Source organism: Rana temporaria, chromosome 6 (assembly GCF_905171775.1).
Source record: "Rana temporaria chromosome 6, aRanTem1.1, whole genome shotgun sequence".
Lineage (NCBI taxonomy): Eukaryota > Metazoa > Chordata > Amphibia > Anura > Ranidae > Rana > Rana temporaria.
In genome coordinates this window covers 201,397,660-201,414,476 of record NC_053494.1, presented here as the reverse complement: position 1 = coordinate 201,414,476, position 16,817 = coordinate 201,397,660, and the positions used below count along the sequence as shown (strand labels likewise).

The window sequence follows — 16,817 nt, the reverse complement described above, 5'->3', positions numbered from 1 at the left end:
ACCGAAAATCCTTGGTCACTTCAAGGTAATGTAGTAAGGTTCTTCTCACATCCAACATGTGAAATTGGTGTTCCTTCTCCCCTGACGGATTAGGGCAGAAGGTTGGTATGACAATTTCCTGCGACCGATTGAGGGCTGGCGCCACTTTTGGTAGAAAAGCTGGATTGGTCTTTAGTACAACCCTGTCCGTATAGACGGACAAAGGGTTGTTCTCAACTTGTTCCAAAGACAATTTATATTTTGAAGACCCATTCTCCAGCTCATCCTCCTCCTCTGATTCTTGGGAAAGCGAGGAGGGGGAGGGGGGGGGTAACCTTCCTGGTTCAGAGGACTCTCTTCTGCCTCCACTACAGGAACTAACAGTGAGTCTTGTGAAGATTGTGAGGTAGAGGCCTGTTTCATGGATGGTCTAGTGAGTGAGGACTTAAAGGACAGAATAGTAGCATCCAATTCTTAACAGATGCGATTATGTCGCTGCAAGCGGCAGACGCTTCCTCCTTCACTAATGAGTCAATACATGTCTGACAAACTTTCTACAGCCTTCAGAAAGTTTAGACTTGCATGAAGGGCATTTCTTTTTATTTCCAGGTTCAGAGCTCTTGGCCTGAAAGGAAAAAAAAAAAAAAGGAAAAAAAAGACAAACCATCCATATGAGTCAGCCTGAAAACCCATCAAGATGCTCACCACAGGTGCACAGTGAGAGATCCTCCACACTGTGCCCAAACAGGCCCCCGCCACCAGGGGGGAAAAAACCACTCACACCCCCCTAAGGGAGAAGAGAGCTAGAGAGAGACCCCATAGTAAATAAAGGTAGAACCTCAGTCTAACCGTTACCTGGGTCTTGCTGGTGCCAGTGCCTGTTCCACTCGCTGCGGATCCTGCGTCCATGCTGAGGCAGCAGCATGATGGTGGTGGCCAAACTGCCGGTTCCGGACTCCACTAACTAGTGCCGCTGCACCGGACCAGAACCAGCCAACAAGGCACCAGACCTGTTCCTCCCTCCTCCCTCAGCGCTTCCTGGCGGAAATGACGTCCATGCCCCGCGCCTGCTCGTAGGATGCCGCCCCTTCCGGTTACCTCATTTCCGGGGGAAGCAGCCTGACCTTCCCAAGATGGCAGCGGCGTTTGGCTGCCTGGACAGGAAAAAAAGATGTCCGCGCCTCTACCTTGCCAAGGAGCAGTATACCGGAGCAGTCCTGGCTCACTGAGCACCGATGAGGGAGAAGGAGCCCATGCACAAGGCACTCTCTAACCAGTGAATGGGAGGAACAGACTCTCTGAGGTAGGGAAAAAAACAGGTGGAGTAGGGAGATAAGACCTCCCAGGTAGTACCTAGAGAGCTCCTAACCCCCACATGTGTTCCCGCCGGAGGAAACCCAAAAACCGATAAGTGGAAGGAGCCTCCCTTTTAAAGTGGAGGTTCACCCGAAAACTTAATTTTTAACATTAGATTGAGGCTCATTTTGTCAAGGGGAATCGGGTAGTTTTTTTTTAAATCGAAGCCGTACTTACCGTTTTAGAGAGCGATCTTCTCTGGCGCTTCCGGGTATGGGCTGTGGGAGTGGGCGTTCCTATTTGATTGACAGGCTTCTGACGGTCGCATACATCGCGTCACGATTTTCCGAAAGTAGCCGAACGTCGGTGTGCAGGCGCCGTATAGAGCCGCACCGACGTTCGGCTACTCGTGACGCGATGTATGCGACCGTCGGAAGCCTGTCAGTCAATCAAATAGGAACAACCAGTCCCGAAGACCATACCCGGAAGCGGCGGAGAAGATCTCTAAAATGGTAAGTACTGCTTCGATTTAAAAAAAAAAAAAAAAAAAACACCCGATTCCCCTTGACAAAATGAGCATCAATCTAATGTTAAAATTTTTTATTCAGGTGAACTCCCGCTTTAAGAAGTTTGGTGGAGGTGTGTTTCCTGTCAAGTGGGTGGAGCCACGCTCTCAAGGTGCTGTCCTGAAAGACTATAAGGGAAACCTGTGTTGACTTAGTCTCCATTCACATCTAGGCGACAAAACGCCCGACGCCGGACGCTTGTGCCGCTAGAGGGGGAGATGCCCATTGCTGTCTATGGAGATGGTTCACATCTCATAGACGCCGTACGCCTGTCGCCTGAAAAAAGTCCCGGACCCTTTTTTTCCAGGCGACATTGGCGTTCGCCCATTGACAGCAATGGGAAGAAATTGAAAAAAGATACACTATTCGCGGCAAAATACGCCGCGTACGCGGCGTTGCTTGTCGCGGAGATGTGAATGGAGCCTTAAGCAGAGAACAATCAGGTCTCCTGCCCTGCCAGACAGCGTATGACATGAGCTTTGCAAATAAGACTTGGCAGGATCCTCTGTATGCATTTCATCTGTATTTAGCAGTTTGCCTTAAAGCGGAGGTTCACCCAAAAACACAACTTTGTACCATCCAAACTAGCATACTAGCATCAGCTACAGTATGCCTTTTTTTTTGCGCTGTACTTCCGGTTTAATCCGTAAGTTTCGTTTCAGACTCCCGCGGGGAGTAGGCGTTCCTATGAAGAGTGGAACATGATTGACGGCCGGCTATGGCGCGTCACACGTTCCGAAAATAGCCGGAGTAGGACTCGGCTCTTCACGGCGCTATACGGCGCCTGCGCACAGACTAGGAGCTGACTGCGCAGGCGCCGTATATGTCCGCGTCCTATTTCGGCTTTTTCCGGAAGGCATGACGCGCCATAGCTGGACATCAATCATGTACCCCTCTTCATAGGAACGCCCATTTCCCGGCCGGAGTCTGAAACGAAAGTTACGGATTAAACCGCAAGTACAGCGCAAAAAAAAAAAAAAAATGACATACTGTAGCTGACGCTAGTATGCTCGTTTGTATGGTAGATAAAGAATTTTTTTTTTTTGTTTTAGGGTGAACCTCCGCCTTAAGGAAAAAAAATAAAATGAAATGAAGCCAAACCATTCTCTCCCATGTGAACCAAGCAGCTGTATCTAACTCTTTATAGTATAAATACATGTAAAAAATATATTTGCCAAGCACAAGTTCCTGACAAGGTGAATGATTTATAAAGCTTAGCTGTACCAAAATACGAGAAACAGGAGTGCAAAAAACAATGAATTTGTTCATCTGAGACACGGGCCAAGTTGACCTTGACAGGGGCATAGTGATATACAGGGCAAAGCAAACAGTTGTCATCACAAAACAAATCCTGGTGAGGATGCATCATTTGTATGCCAAGGGCCAGACCACATCCCAGCAGTATCACACAGCGGAGGAGAGGGGGACTGGAAATAAGGCAAGTTACCTTCTCAACTCTTAGGCCCCATACACACGAGAGGATTTATCCGCAGATACGGTCCAGCGGACCGTATCCGCGGATAAATCCTCTCGAGGATTTCAGAAGATTTCTATGCGATGGCGTGTACACACCATCGCATTGAAATCCGCGCTGAAATCCTCTGCCGATGACGTGTCGCGCCGTCGCCGCTATTATGACGCGGCGACGGGCGCGACGCTGTCATATAAGGAATTCCATGCATGCGTCAAATCATTACGACGCGTGCGGGGAATCCCTTTGGACTGATGGATCCGGTAAGTCTGTACAGACGAGCGGATCCATCCGTTGGAATGGATTCCAGCAGATGGATTTGTTGAGCATGTCAGCAAATATCCGATCTGCTGGAAATCCATCCCAGGGGAGATTTATCCGCGGATAAATATCCGACGGAGTGTACACACCATAGAATCTATCCGCAGAAACCCATTTGATGGGATTTATCTGCGGATAGATTCTATGGTGTGTATGGGGCCTTAGATAAAGTTACACACATTCAGTTACACGCGAGACGGACTCCGTCGCTACAGCTCCCGCCAGCTCAGCGGGAGATCAGTACCCGAGCAGGGAGGGGCTTGTGCAGCGCCGCTGAATCCTATGGAGCGATCTGATTAAAACGGACAGCATGTCTGTTTATCAGATCTCATCCGATCCAATATGGACGCATCGCCATCCGTCTGATTTTGGCGGATCGGGTCGATGTCAGCGGACATGTCTCTGCTGACATAGGACTGCATGGAGAGGCCGTTCAGGTCCACCGTCCATGTGAAAGGGGCCTTAGTGGGGCCAGTTTAGTTTGGAAAGTATAGTCTTAAAAGGGGATGTAAACCCTCAAAAGGTTATTCTCTGAAAAGGTGAACTAACCCTTTAAACACACTTTGTAGTTACATATAAAATATTAGCTTGATGTAAACACAGGTGAGACTACTGCTGATAGTTTTTCCCACATATAACAGTAGACACTCCCAAATTCTAAAACACTAGTATGTAAATTATATTCTAAAATCAATAGAACTGTATGCAGCTATAAGCATATTCTAGACACATAAGGTCCATCTGATTATGTAACTGTGCATTGCGTTTTCTGCATCATATTAGTGGAGTTTTGAATTGAGACATAAATCACATCCTCAGCACAAGAGACGTTTTTTTTTTTTTTCAAACATGTACAGACTGAGAATACAAATCTAGATGCTTCATCGGCACAGCATGACAGTTGCTCAATGACAAAAAGGAACGTACCTTCCAGAAGTTATCAACTTTGCCGTAAACAAGAGACTGGTTCTGCCTCTTGATGTCATTCATGTGTCTGATGTCGCTGGCATTCAGATGCTGCTCCACCACAAACCCCAGGAAGCTGTTATCTGGTGTGTGAGCTGTATGGGACGGGGGAGGGGGAGAGATGACATGCTGTAAATACTGATTGGTCTTGTAAGGTAATGGAGTTTATTTACTAAAACTGGAGTGTGCAAATCTGGTGCAGCTCTGCATAGAAACCATTTTTTTTGGCAAAGCTTAAAGCGGAGGTTCACCCAAAAAACGAGTATATAACATTACATTCAGTATACCTCAAACATGTACAGTATGCCGTTTTTTTTTGGGGGGGGGGTGTACATACGGTAATATCGGTATTTTCATCCTGGCTTCCGGGTACTGGCTCCCACGGGAGTGGGCGTTCCTGTGCAGTGCCGCAATGTCATCTGGGACTTCGCCCAAATGATTGATGTGCCTGACAAAAACTATCCCCCGGCTAGTAAGGCGCGTTACGACTTTCCGAAAGTAGCCGAACCGCGATTCGGGTCTATACGGCGCCTGTGCAGTCAGCTCTACACGGCTCCTAGTCGGTGCGCAGGCGCCGTATAGAGCTGACGCGCGGTTCAGCTACTTTCTGAAAGTCGAAACGCGCCTTTTCTCAGGCACGTCAATCATATGGGCGAAGTTCCAGATGACATTGCGGCACTGCACAGGAACGCCCACTCCCGCCGGAGCGAGTACCCGGAAGCCGGGAGGAAAATACTGATAATACTGTATGTACACCACCCCCCCCCCCCAAAAAAAACGGCATACTGTACATGTTTGAGGTATACTGAATGTAATGTTATAAACTTGTTTTTTGGGTGAACCTCCGCTTTAAAGGAACAAACTGAAGTTTAGAAGCCGATTGGTTACCATGCAGAGCTACACCAGATTTCGCACTCTCCAGTTTTAGTAAATCAACCTTGTACAATTGTATACACTTTTTACAGGCTCAAAAAACAGTAATGAGAAACTGAACAGAATGGCAGTAAATGTTAAATTATAAAGACAAATTAATGCTTTAGGACACACCACTTTATTTTACTAGATGACAGGACTTAATTAGTCAAGCATGCATGACTTTAAACCATATTACCCAAATCCACTCAAGGTGTTCTAAAAGTTTTTTTGCCTTCTATGCATTAAGGTTTAAAAAAAAAAAAAAAAAAAAAAAAAAAAAAAAAACACACTTTTACATGTTTCTCTTCTGCACCCCCTAGATACATACCCGAGTCCGATCCAGCGATGTGCATGAGAGCAGCAGCTTTCCCAGCCAGCTCTCTCTCATCATTGGATAGAGGCAGCAGTGGGAGCCATTGGCTCCTGCTGTTGTCAATCACAGCCAGGAGGAGAGAGCAAGGTCAGGGCCAAGTCACACTGTGTATGTCAATGGACACACAGAGCCAGCTAGGAAATGGGCAGCTTGCTCGGGGGCGCACTCGACAGGGGGAGGAGACTAGAGCATCGACCGGGGGAGGAGACTAGAGCATCGACCGGGGGAGGAGACTAGAGCATCGACCGGGGGAGGAGACTAGAGCATCGACCGGGGGAGGAGACTAGAGCATCGACCGGGGGAGGAGAGCTCCTGCGCGACATGTTGCCGGCCGATGCGGTGTCAGGCACCGCAGCGAGGGCTTCGATCCCAGGTGAGTATGACATAATGAGCTAGTATGCTATGTGTAACGAGACCCTTGCTCGCTCGGTTCCACTCTCCCGACACTCCTCTGCTGCTATTGAATCAGATTGCAACGTCTGATGGTTCAGACATCCAAGGATCCGGGATTCGAACTACAGCTATGTGGCGTTCAAAATCCATCAGAACAAACACCAGGCAGGCTGTATGTAAGTTCAAACAGGAAAACTTTTATTGGATGCACACAACACACTTTTATACAGCAGTTTGAACACCCCGCCCCCAACAACCGCTTTCCTATTGGTCAATTGTAAAGTACATTGTAGTTCTCAATTAGGTCCTCTTAGCCATGCAAATGACTTGAAACAGAGTCAGCAGGGATTGGTCCGATAGCTTGAATAGGATGACTGCTATGTGTAATGAGACAGAAGCCCCAGGGGGGCAATCAAAATACACAAACAGCCAAACACAGAACAATGCTTTTCCTCCAGACCATGGAGCCATCTGGAGGGGGGGGGGGGGTTAGCCTTAAGACAGGGCAGAAGACCCCCCCACTGTGTAACAGATTCAAACACTTCAGCATTCCAAGGTCCATGACAATACTCCCCCCTGAGAAAAAGTCCAACAGCCACAGTGGGACCCTGAACAGGTCAACTCGAGGATGTTGTAAAAGTAGTCTTAAGGTTCCAGGTCTGTCTGCCGGGATAACCGATCCGCCTTCCTGTTTTGAGGCCCTGGCCCATAATCGGAAGGCAAGAGGCTCGCATCCAGTCCTCTCCAAAAGCCTCTGGTCACAGCTAGGTCTGTCACACTATGCATACTAGCTCATTATGTCTTTGTCTTGCAGGTGTTAGTTTTTTTTTTCTCAAAAGTGGGTTTACAACCATTTTAAACCGTGCCTGTATTATATCGAAGGACTTAATTTCTGTGCACCACAGACACAATTACAATTGAACTGCATGCATCCATGATTATTAGCATAACATATCCATTCAGAGTATTTCCCTTTGTCAGCAGAGTAGAAAAATGATATGCAGAGTGCAACGGCCCTAAAAGTTTTTTTTATTATTTTGGAGAAAAATGCTGGACAAGGTGAAAAGGGCATAAAATAAAATAAAAAACTGTACACCAGCCTTTGTGTTTTCATCAGAAGAAAAGGCTTCCAATTGTCAGCTGGTATTAATTTTAGGCTGTCAAAGCCCCAGGCAGGTTTGCTGCGACCTCGGGATGGAGAGAGCGAGAGAGAAAGAATACAAATTTCAAGGGGAAATTGTTTGGTAACAAGGTTTTCAGAAATTGAATTGCTGGACACTTTACAGGAACAGCCAGGAATAGTAATAGGTTTCTCTACCTGCCTCTCCATCTTACAATATCTATAGCTCGCCTGGCAGCTGAACATGAAAGAGGATCGCCTGGCAATAAGGAATGAGACGTGGAAGCCTTGACCCGTATTATCTACGGTCATCACTGCACTAAAGATAAGAATGGTTACAAATTAAAGATCTTCAGATTAAAAACTAAAAAAACACGTAGTTTTCAGAACAATGGAAAATCTGTTTTTATTGAAGCGAAGAACAAATCGAAAATATGGAAAAGTGTAAACATGCTCGAGACGATCCTAGATCTATACACAAAAAATACAAAATTGAGACAGGCTTTGACGACTTTTTTCTGCTGTCACTATTTATTGTCACTATGTTGGCAATGGTAGCTCCCATACTGCTATATAGACACATGTCCGCTCAACGGCAGTAGGGCTCCTTTAACCACTTGCTTACTGGGCACATATACCCCCCTCCCGCCCAGGTGAAATTTCAGCTTCCGGCACTGCGTCGCTTTAAGGCTGCATTCACACCTAAACGCGGCGTATTGTACCGCGATTTGCTGCAACAAATTGCAGCGTTTTGTCCCGCGGTTTGCTGCGACAAAACGCGGCGTTTAAGCCCGATATGCCGGAGGGGTGATTAACATTGTCGGTTATGCCGAACGCCGCCTGAAAAAAAGGGTCCGGGACTTTTTTAGAGCTTCAGGCGTACGGCGTTTCGGCGTGGAGATGTGAACCATCTCCATAGCCGACAATGTTAAATCACCCCTCCAGCGTATTGCAGGCTGCAATAGCGTCGGGCTTCAGGCGTTAAAACGCCTAGGTGTGAATGGAGCCTAAGGCTGCATTCACATCTAGACGGACGAAATCGCGGCGTTTTGTCGCCGCAAATCGCGGTAAAAATAGCGGCGTTTTGTACCGCGATTTGCGGCGACAAAACGCCGGTATTGTCCGCCTAGATGTGCCCCAAGATGACCCCCTCTATGGAGATGATTCCCATCTCCTAGCCGAACGCTCGAAGACGCCTGAAAAAAAGGTCCGGGACCTTTTTTTCACGCGGCAGGCGACAGGCGTTCGGCGTGGAGATGTGAACCATCTCCATAGAGGGACATCTGATTTCAGCCCTCTGGCGGCAGCGGCGTAGCGCTACAGGCGTAAAAACGCCTAGGTGTGAATGGGGTCTAAGGCTACATTCACACCTGAGCGTTTTGTCACCCAAAGCGCGACGTTCAAAAACGCTAGAGGGGAAAAAATCCATTATTCTCTATGGAGATAGTTCACATCTCCACTCCAAAGCACCTGACGCCGAACGCCTGAAGCTCAAACAAGTTCCGGACCCTTTTTTGTCGTGCGAATCGGGCGGTTTGGGCGTTTTTGAGCATTTTCTATTTCCCATAGAAAGTAATGGAAACGCTCGATGCAAGCGACAACGAGCGTTTGCTACGGGCTTTTTGTCGCTTTAATCAATAGAACATTTCACCCAGGCAGAAGATGAAAAAAAATCTACCAACATAGCGACAAGTGATGAAAAGATTATCATTTTTCCTATTGGCTAAAATAAAAAAGCAGAGGTGATCAATCACCACCAAAATAAATCTCTATTTGTGGGAAGAAAGGGACGCCAATTTTGTTTGGGTGCAGCGTCAGTTGTCAGTTAAAGCGACGCAGTGCAGTATCGCAATGGCCCGGTCTTTAAGGGGGCACATCCTTCCGGGGCTGAAGTGGTTAAGCTTTCTCATGCTAGTTTGAGGCTTTGACATTACTTAGTAAGGTAATGACTTGGATCAAGCATGGCAGACAGGACGTCAGACTTATGCATATCAGATTAGTTTAACTCCACAAGTAGTAAAGCTGGACCAGGATTAGGCCTTGTTCACACAAGCATACACCGTGTGATGGCCATGTTTACCTGCACAGGTGTTCTGTGCATCCCCGTGCATGCAGTCCCATTCATGTTAATAGGGCCGTAGCGGCTGCACGGACAGAGCCACTGCTCTCAATCTGACCTCCGTGTGGATGGAGGTGAATGGCCCTGAACGCACATGGTCCGCCATCTCCTATAAAAATCTTAAGAAGCGGACTTACGGAACATAGTATAGAACTGCTGAGGGTTCAGATTCCATTTTCCCCAAGGTGTTTTGTGGCCCTTGGATTGAGCGTACTGGGCGTGATTAAATTCCGGTTCGGTCCCAAACGAATCCAGAACTCGCAGCATACATCTGAAAAATGAAATGCAGTTCATTTAGGACTCGGTAGCAACAATAAACCCCTCTTTCTACTAAGGTCAAACAAAACAAGGACACTTTCCACATTTAATGTGAAAGTGTTTTTCACTTCTAAAGTGAAAGTAAAGTTAAAATATAAAAAAATGTAACATACTTACCTGCTCTGTGTAATGGTTTTGCATAGACCGCCCCGAACCCCCTCTTCTCGGGTGCCTCTCCCCTGTTTAGTGCCCCCCTCCCAGCAAGCAGCTTGCTATGGGGGCACCCAAGCAGAGTCACAGCTCCCTGTCCCTTCAGACATGGAGCTGCGACCCGGCCCCCTCTCTATCCCGATAGGCTAAAGGCGGAATGATTTTGATTTACAAAAAATAAATAAAAATAGTGCAATGATTAACCACTTACGGACCGCCTCCTGCACATTTACGTCGGCAGAACGGCACGGCTGGGCACAAGCACGTACATGTACGTCCTCTAAGTGCCCAGCCATGGGCGCGCGCCACTGTCCGAAGCTCCGCGGCCATGGGATTCGCGGACCGGATCGTCGCTGGAGTCCCGCCATCGGTCCCCGGAGCTGTAGAACAGGGAGAGGTGTGTGTAAACACAGCTTCCTCGTTCTTCACTGTGGCGCCGTCATTGATCGTGTGTTCCCTAATATAGGGAAACACAATCCATGACGTCACACGTCCAGCCCCGCCCCCTACAGTTAGAAACACAGATGAGGTCACACTTAACCCCATCAGCGCCCCCTAGTGGTTAACTGCAATTGTCATTTTCACAGTAAACAATGCATTTTTAATGCATTTTTTTGCTGTGAAAATGACAATGTTCCCAAAAATGTGTCAAAATTGTCCAATGTGTCCGCCATAATGTCGCAGTCACGAAAAAAATAAATAAATAAAAAAATTGCTGATCGCCGCCATTAGTAGTGAAATTTTTATTTTATTTTTTTGAGAGAGAAATGCAATAAAACTATCCCCTATTTTGAAAACACTAAAACGCTATAACCAATCGATAAACGCTTATTGCGATTTTTTTTTACCAAAAATAGGTAGAATACGTATCGGCCTAAACTGAGGAAAATTTTTTTGGGGGATATTTATTAATTATAGCAAAAAGTTAAAAATATTGCATCTTTTTCAAAATTGTCGCTCTATTTTTGTTCATAGCGCAAAAAATAAAAACCACAGAGGTGATCAAATACCACCAAAAGAAAGCTCTATTTGTAGGAAAAAAAGGACGCCAATTTTGTTTGGGAGACACTTTGCATGACCGCGCAATTGTCAGTTAAAGCGACGCAGGGCCGAATCGCAAAAACTGGCCAGGTCCTTTACCTGCCTAAAGTTCCGGGTCTTAAGTGGTTAATGGATACAGAGCTGCATTTATTTGTGTCCATTATATGGCTGGAGCTTAGCTTTAAGTATTGCCTCACAATATCTTCTGGCAGGAGATCATAAATGATTAAACCAGGTAGCTGCACACCAAGGAAATGAGTGAGCCACGTGCCAGAACAAAGGGCGCGGTAAAGCCAATTACAATGAGGAAAGAACGCAGCTCCTGGAAAGAGGATTTAAATAAACATAAAAGTGTAGTTCTACCTTTGCAGCAAAATTCAGACGTCTACTTGTGATAGTAAAAGGCCAAGTTTGTTATTTATAAAAAAAAGAAAAAAAAAAAAGAAAAAAAAAAAACCATGTCACACTTAGCTGCCCTGTGCAGTGGTTTAACATTGAACATAAAGCCACTCGATGACCCAATTTTCCTACAACATACAGGCATGAAATCTATTTGGACCCCAATCAAACGTCGCAAATGTTCCTGCTTGCGATTTTCAGAGCCCAATTTGCACATGGAAAACACTTTACGCACAGGGCAGCCTATTCATTCAATGGGATGCTCTATACACGCTTGTCCAAAAGAAGCTCCTGCTCCTTTTTGGGCGGCGCGATTCTCTGAGGGTGTCATTAAAGAATCCGGTCACCCAAATGCGAATCGCGTGTTCTGCTGCAGCGATTCTGTCCACTAGGCAGAAAAAACACTGCCAGTGCGTCCAGGAGCAGTGCATATTGCCAGAATATATTCTTCTGGCCAGAGAAATAAATTAATGCAAAAGTACTTGACGGGCGTAAATGAAATGTTTTTTTTTCTCCCTAAATAGCTTCCTTTCCCTTAGTGCAGTCCTCCTTCACTTGCCTCATCCTTCCATTTTGCTTTAAAATGTCCTTATTTCTTCTGAGAAATCCTCACTTCCTGTTCTTCTGTCTGTAACTCCACACAGTAATGCAAGGCTCTCTCCCTGGTGTGGCGAAAGCCTCTTGAGGGGGCGAGCAGGAGTGTCAGGACGCCCACTAACACACAGCTCCTTTCTCTATCTGCACAGTAGAGCGTCCTGACCCTCCTGCTCGCCCCCTCGAGAGGCTTTCTCCACACCAGAGAGAAAGCCTTGCATTAATGTGTGGAGTTACAGACAGAAGAAAAGGAAGTGAGCATTTCTCAGAAGAAATAAGGACATTTAAAAGCAAAATGGAAGAATGAGGTAAGTGAAGGACTGTAAAGGAAGCTATTTAGGGAAAACATTTTTTTCCTTTACAACCCCTTTAAACTTGTTACATGTGTTTACAGGCATTTTTTCCCCCCCGCCAGGAGGAAAGGCATCTAAGACAGATAGCAAATTGTCCTGTGTGCATGAGGGCCTTATGTGAACAGGATCTTCGGGTCAAGGCCCGTTTACAATTGAACTGTAGGTACAAATAGGATTATCGTAAGGAAACCCAAACCCTAAAAATAGAAAAAACTTAATGCAATAACTGATGAGAGTTGATCTCAGGATCCCTGCACTGTAAGGCCACACAGCTGCTTCAACTGCCTGTTGTCAATATATACCTTTGTATTAAACAAGAGTGTTGGCTGGGAGGGCAGGTTTAGGAAAAGAAAGGCTAGAAGGCCATTGGAGCAAGTGTGCAGACATTTCAACATGCATGATCAGCAAGAAATGTCACTTATGTATGCGAACACTGCCATGTCCTTTGTAGTCTAACAGCTTTCCCATCATTCAAAAAGTATACAGATTTTGAGACCGCATCCATTAAAAGGAGGAGAAGTACAGCCAAAGCTTGTTCGGCTGTTGATCATAGGTGTGCAATTCTTTCTGCACTCCTGTGGCTCATTTTCAGCAGACAGCAGGCTCCAATGGTCCATGGTACCGTATTTATCGGCGTGTACCGCGCACTTTTTTTGCCATGAAAGTCAGGGCAAAATCTTGGGTGCGCGATATACGCTGATACCCGCGCTGTGTTTGAACCACTGCGCCAACATATACCGAGCGCAGTACACTCGGGTATAGTCGGGCAGGCTCGGCTCCTCTCGCGGTCACGTCCTGAACTTTTTTTACGCGAGAGGAGCCGAGCCTGCCCGACTATACCCGAGTGTACTGCGCTCGGTATATGTCGTCAGCGCAGTGGTTCGAACACAGCGCGGGAAGCGGGGATCGAGCGGGGAGGACACCACGATGGCCGCAGAAGGACGCCGGACCGGACAATGGGCAAGACACCGACGAGGGGCATCCAAACAAAGTATTTTTTTTTTCAGGAATTTTTCTTCAGGTTCGGGGGTGCGCGCTATACCCTGTAGCGCTTTATAGCAAGATAAATACGGTATATAACACACGAATGGGTGGGTTTTGGGACTTCCAACGAACACACAATGGCTAGATCCATAATAAAACAATTGTGATAGAAAGGGGCTCCAATACTATAAAGCACTTAGAAGAAAAATGATGCAAAATTGTATGCATGCCACTTACTGATAGTGCACCCAGGAAGGGCCAAGTGTCTTCTTGAACTGAGCCAGTCCCACAATATCGATATAGATAAGTTCCACCACTCTATCACCCTGTGTAGGGCAGCCTGATCTGTTTCCCACAACCTTCTTCATGATCCTGGAGAAGAAATAAAGTTTTAGAAAAAAAAAAAAGAAAAAAAAACACAAATTAAACTACAGCTGGAAAGGGAACTACTAGCGTCAGGGCTTCTGATGGAGAGAACACAATTACAAAGGGCATTTTACAAAAAATCTGTTGTGAAAAAAGGGATATGCATTAAATTTGGGGTACTGTGTTGCATGACTGCACAATTACAAGTTATAAAAGCACAGTGCTAAATAGCAAAACATGCCCTGGTCAAACGGTGGTAAAACCTTCCAGAGGTCAAGAGGTTATAGCCCAACCATAGGCAAAACCGTCCCTTGCAGTGGGGCCGGGCAACAATGGAAGGGTTTATTGCTTATTTATGCCTAGGGAACAATAAGAGATTTACCCAATCCCTCACTCCTCCTGGCAGCTAGACCGATCGCCCCAGAGTGTCTATCCTCACGACCCACCAGTCTAGGGATCGGATGTCATCAAAACAAGATGATGAGGGACAGTCCACCATTGGAGAATGGGGAGTGGAGGAGCAGGTAAGTAAAAAAGTATTTTTCCCCCACACACAAAATTAACTATTAACCCTTGTGGTGCATGCAAGGGATAATTTTTCAGCGTGGAGTTGGGCTTTAACCGGATAAGGACCGCTGCATGACTATTTACGTCGGCAGAATGGCACATGGACGTACAGGTACGTCCCCTTTAAGATGCCCAGCCGTGGGTCACGAGCCTGTCCTCCACGACCGCGGGACCTAGTCGCTGCCGGTGTCCCGCGATCGGGTCACAGAGCTGAACGGGGAGAGGCAAATGTAAACAAACTTTTCCGTTCTTCCTAGTGTGGCTGTCAGGGATCGTCTGTTCCCTGTGTTAGCGGACGAACAGTGACGTCACACGCACAGCCACGCCCCCCCAGTAAGAACACTCCCTTAGGGCACATTTAACCCCTACAGCGCCCCCTCCTGGTTAACCCCTTCACTGCCATTTTCACAGTAATCAGTGCATTTTATAGCACTTTTCGCTGTGAAAATGACAATGGTGTCAAAAATGTCCGATGTGTCCGCCACAAATTTTTTTTTAAAAAAAATAATCGCTGATCGCCGCCATTAGTAAATATTTTTTTTATAAAAATGCCATAAAACTATTCCCTATTTTTTGCGCAAACCAATCAATCGCTTGTGATTTTTTTTTTACCAAGAATATGTAGAATACGCATCGGCCTAAACTGAGGAAAATAAGTTTTTTATATATTTTTGGGGGATATTTATTATAACAAAAAGTGAAAAATATAGAATTTTTTTCGCTATATTTTTGTTTATAGCGCAAAAAATAAAAACCGCAGAGGTGATCAAATACCACCAAAAGAAAGCTCTATGTGTGGTAAAAAAAAAAAAGGACGCCAATTTTGTTTGGGAGCCACGTCGCACGACCGCGCAATTGTCAGTTAAAGCGACGCAGTGCCGAATTGCAAAAAGGGGCAAGGTCCTTAACCTGCATAATGGTCCGGGGCTGAAGTGGTTAAAGCACTAGACCTATCAAGCATTTTCAATTCCCTTCTATCATTACTCAGATTGTTTAGGTAGTCAATTATAATTTACGTTCTCTTGTTCAAGACAGTCATGCCAAAGCCTCTTTAATATCAGAGGCAACAGTTTATTATTGGAGATGAACACAGCCAAGCTGAGGCTACAAAGGCAGACTGGAATATAATTTAGTGGCCAACTACTTAACCTCTTGCAGAAGTCTGATACAGCAGGACCGCAGTCATTGATATGTGATCATCATTACAAGATGTACAGACAGGAGTGGCAGCTGTAAATGGCATAAGAATGAGCTTCCTCCAGCAAGTCTGATTAAGCCAAAAACAGATGAGATATGAGACCGTTCTGAATGGAAATGATTGCAGAACAGAGGGCTGCCATAAAAAAATGTAATAAACTCCATTAACCAACGGACCAAGCCAATTCTGACCTTTCCCACATTCATTTAACCACTTGCCTACTGTGCACCTACTAAATTTTAGCTTCCGGCACTGCGTCGCTTTAACTGACAATTGCGCGGTCGTGCGACGTGGCTCCCAAACAAAATTGACGTCCTTTTTTTCCCACAAATAGAGCTTTCTTTTGGTGGCATTTGATCGCCTGTGCGTTTTTTATTTTTTGGGCTATAAACAAAAAAAAAGTCAATTTTGAAAAAAAAAAAAAACACAATGTTTTTGGCTTTTTGCTATAATAAATATCCCATTTTAAAAATAAAAATGTTATCTCAGTTTAGGCCGATACGTATTCTTCTACATATTTTTGGTAAAAAAAAAAAATAAAAAAATCGCAATAACCGTATAGTGACTGGTTTGGGCAAAAGTTATATTGCCTACAAAATAGGGGACATAATTATGATTTATTTTTTCTAGCGGCTTTAAATGACAGGACGTCATATGACATCCTGTCAGAACAATAGGGTATTCCGCCCGCCGTCATTTGACGGCGTGCGGTACCCTAGTGGTTAAAGGGGTTGTAAAGGTAATTTTTTTTTCTCTAAATAGCTTCCTTTCCCTTAGTGCAGTCCTCATTCACTTACCTCATCCTTCCATTTTGGTTTTAAATGTCCTTATTTCTTCTGAGAAATCCTCACTTCCTGTTCTTCTGTCTAACTCCACACAGTAACGGGAGGCTTTCTCCCTGGTGTGGAGTGTCGTGCTCACCACCTCCCTTGGATTACAGGAGAGTCAGGACGCCCACTAACACACAGCTCCTTTATCTGCAACGTAGAGAGCGTCCTGACTCTCCTGTAGTCCAAGGGAGGGGGCAAGCACGACACTCCACACCAGGGAGAAAGCCTTGCATTACTGAGTGGAGTTACAGACAGACGAACAGGAAGTGAGGATTTCTCAGAAGAAATAAGGACATCTAAAAGCAAAATGGAAGGATGAGGTAAGTGAAGGAGGACTGCACTAAGGTAAAGGAAGCTACTTAGGGGGGGGGGGGGGGGGGGGGGGGAAACAAGGTGATTGTTGATTTTTTTTTTCCCACGCAGTGTATTGCGTTAGCCCAGATCACAGGTTCCTGACCCGCCATCCCTTAGCACCAGCGTGAAGAACAGAGCTGGCAC

At 45.9% G+C, this 16,817-nt stretch overlaps 1 protein-coding gene across 1 annotated transcript in view; it reads right to left on the bottom strand.

Moving 5' to 3' along the window:
- MGAT5 (alpha-1,6-mannosylglycoprotein 6-beta-N-acetylglucosaminyltransferase) overlaps positions 1-16,817 on the bottom strand; it is a 221,001-nt gene that overhangs the window by 52,188 nt on the left and 151,996 nt on the right. Inside the window, exons 9-11 of the mRNA XM_040358088.1 lie at positions 13,596-13,730; positions 9,657-9,790; positions 4,561-4,694 (exon numbers count right to left, since the gene is read on the bottom strand). Of these exons, the coding sequence (XP_040214022.1) occupies positions 4,561-4,694; positions 9,657-9,790; positions 13,596-13,730 (403 nt within the window). The remainder of the gene's footprint in view (positions 1-4,560; positions 4,695-9,656; positions 9,791-13,595; positions 13,731-16,817) is intronic.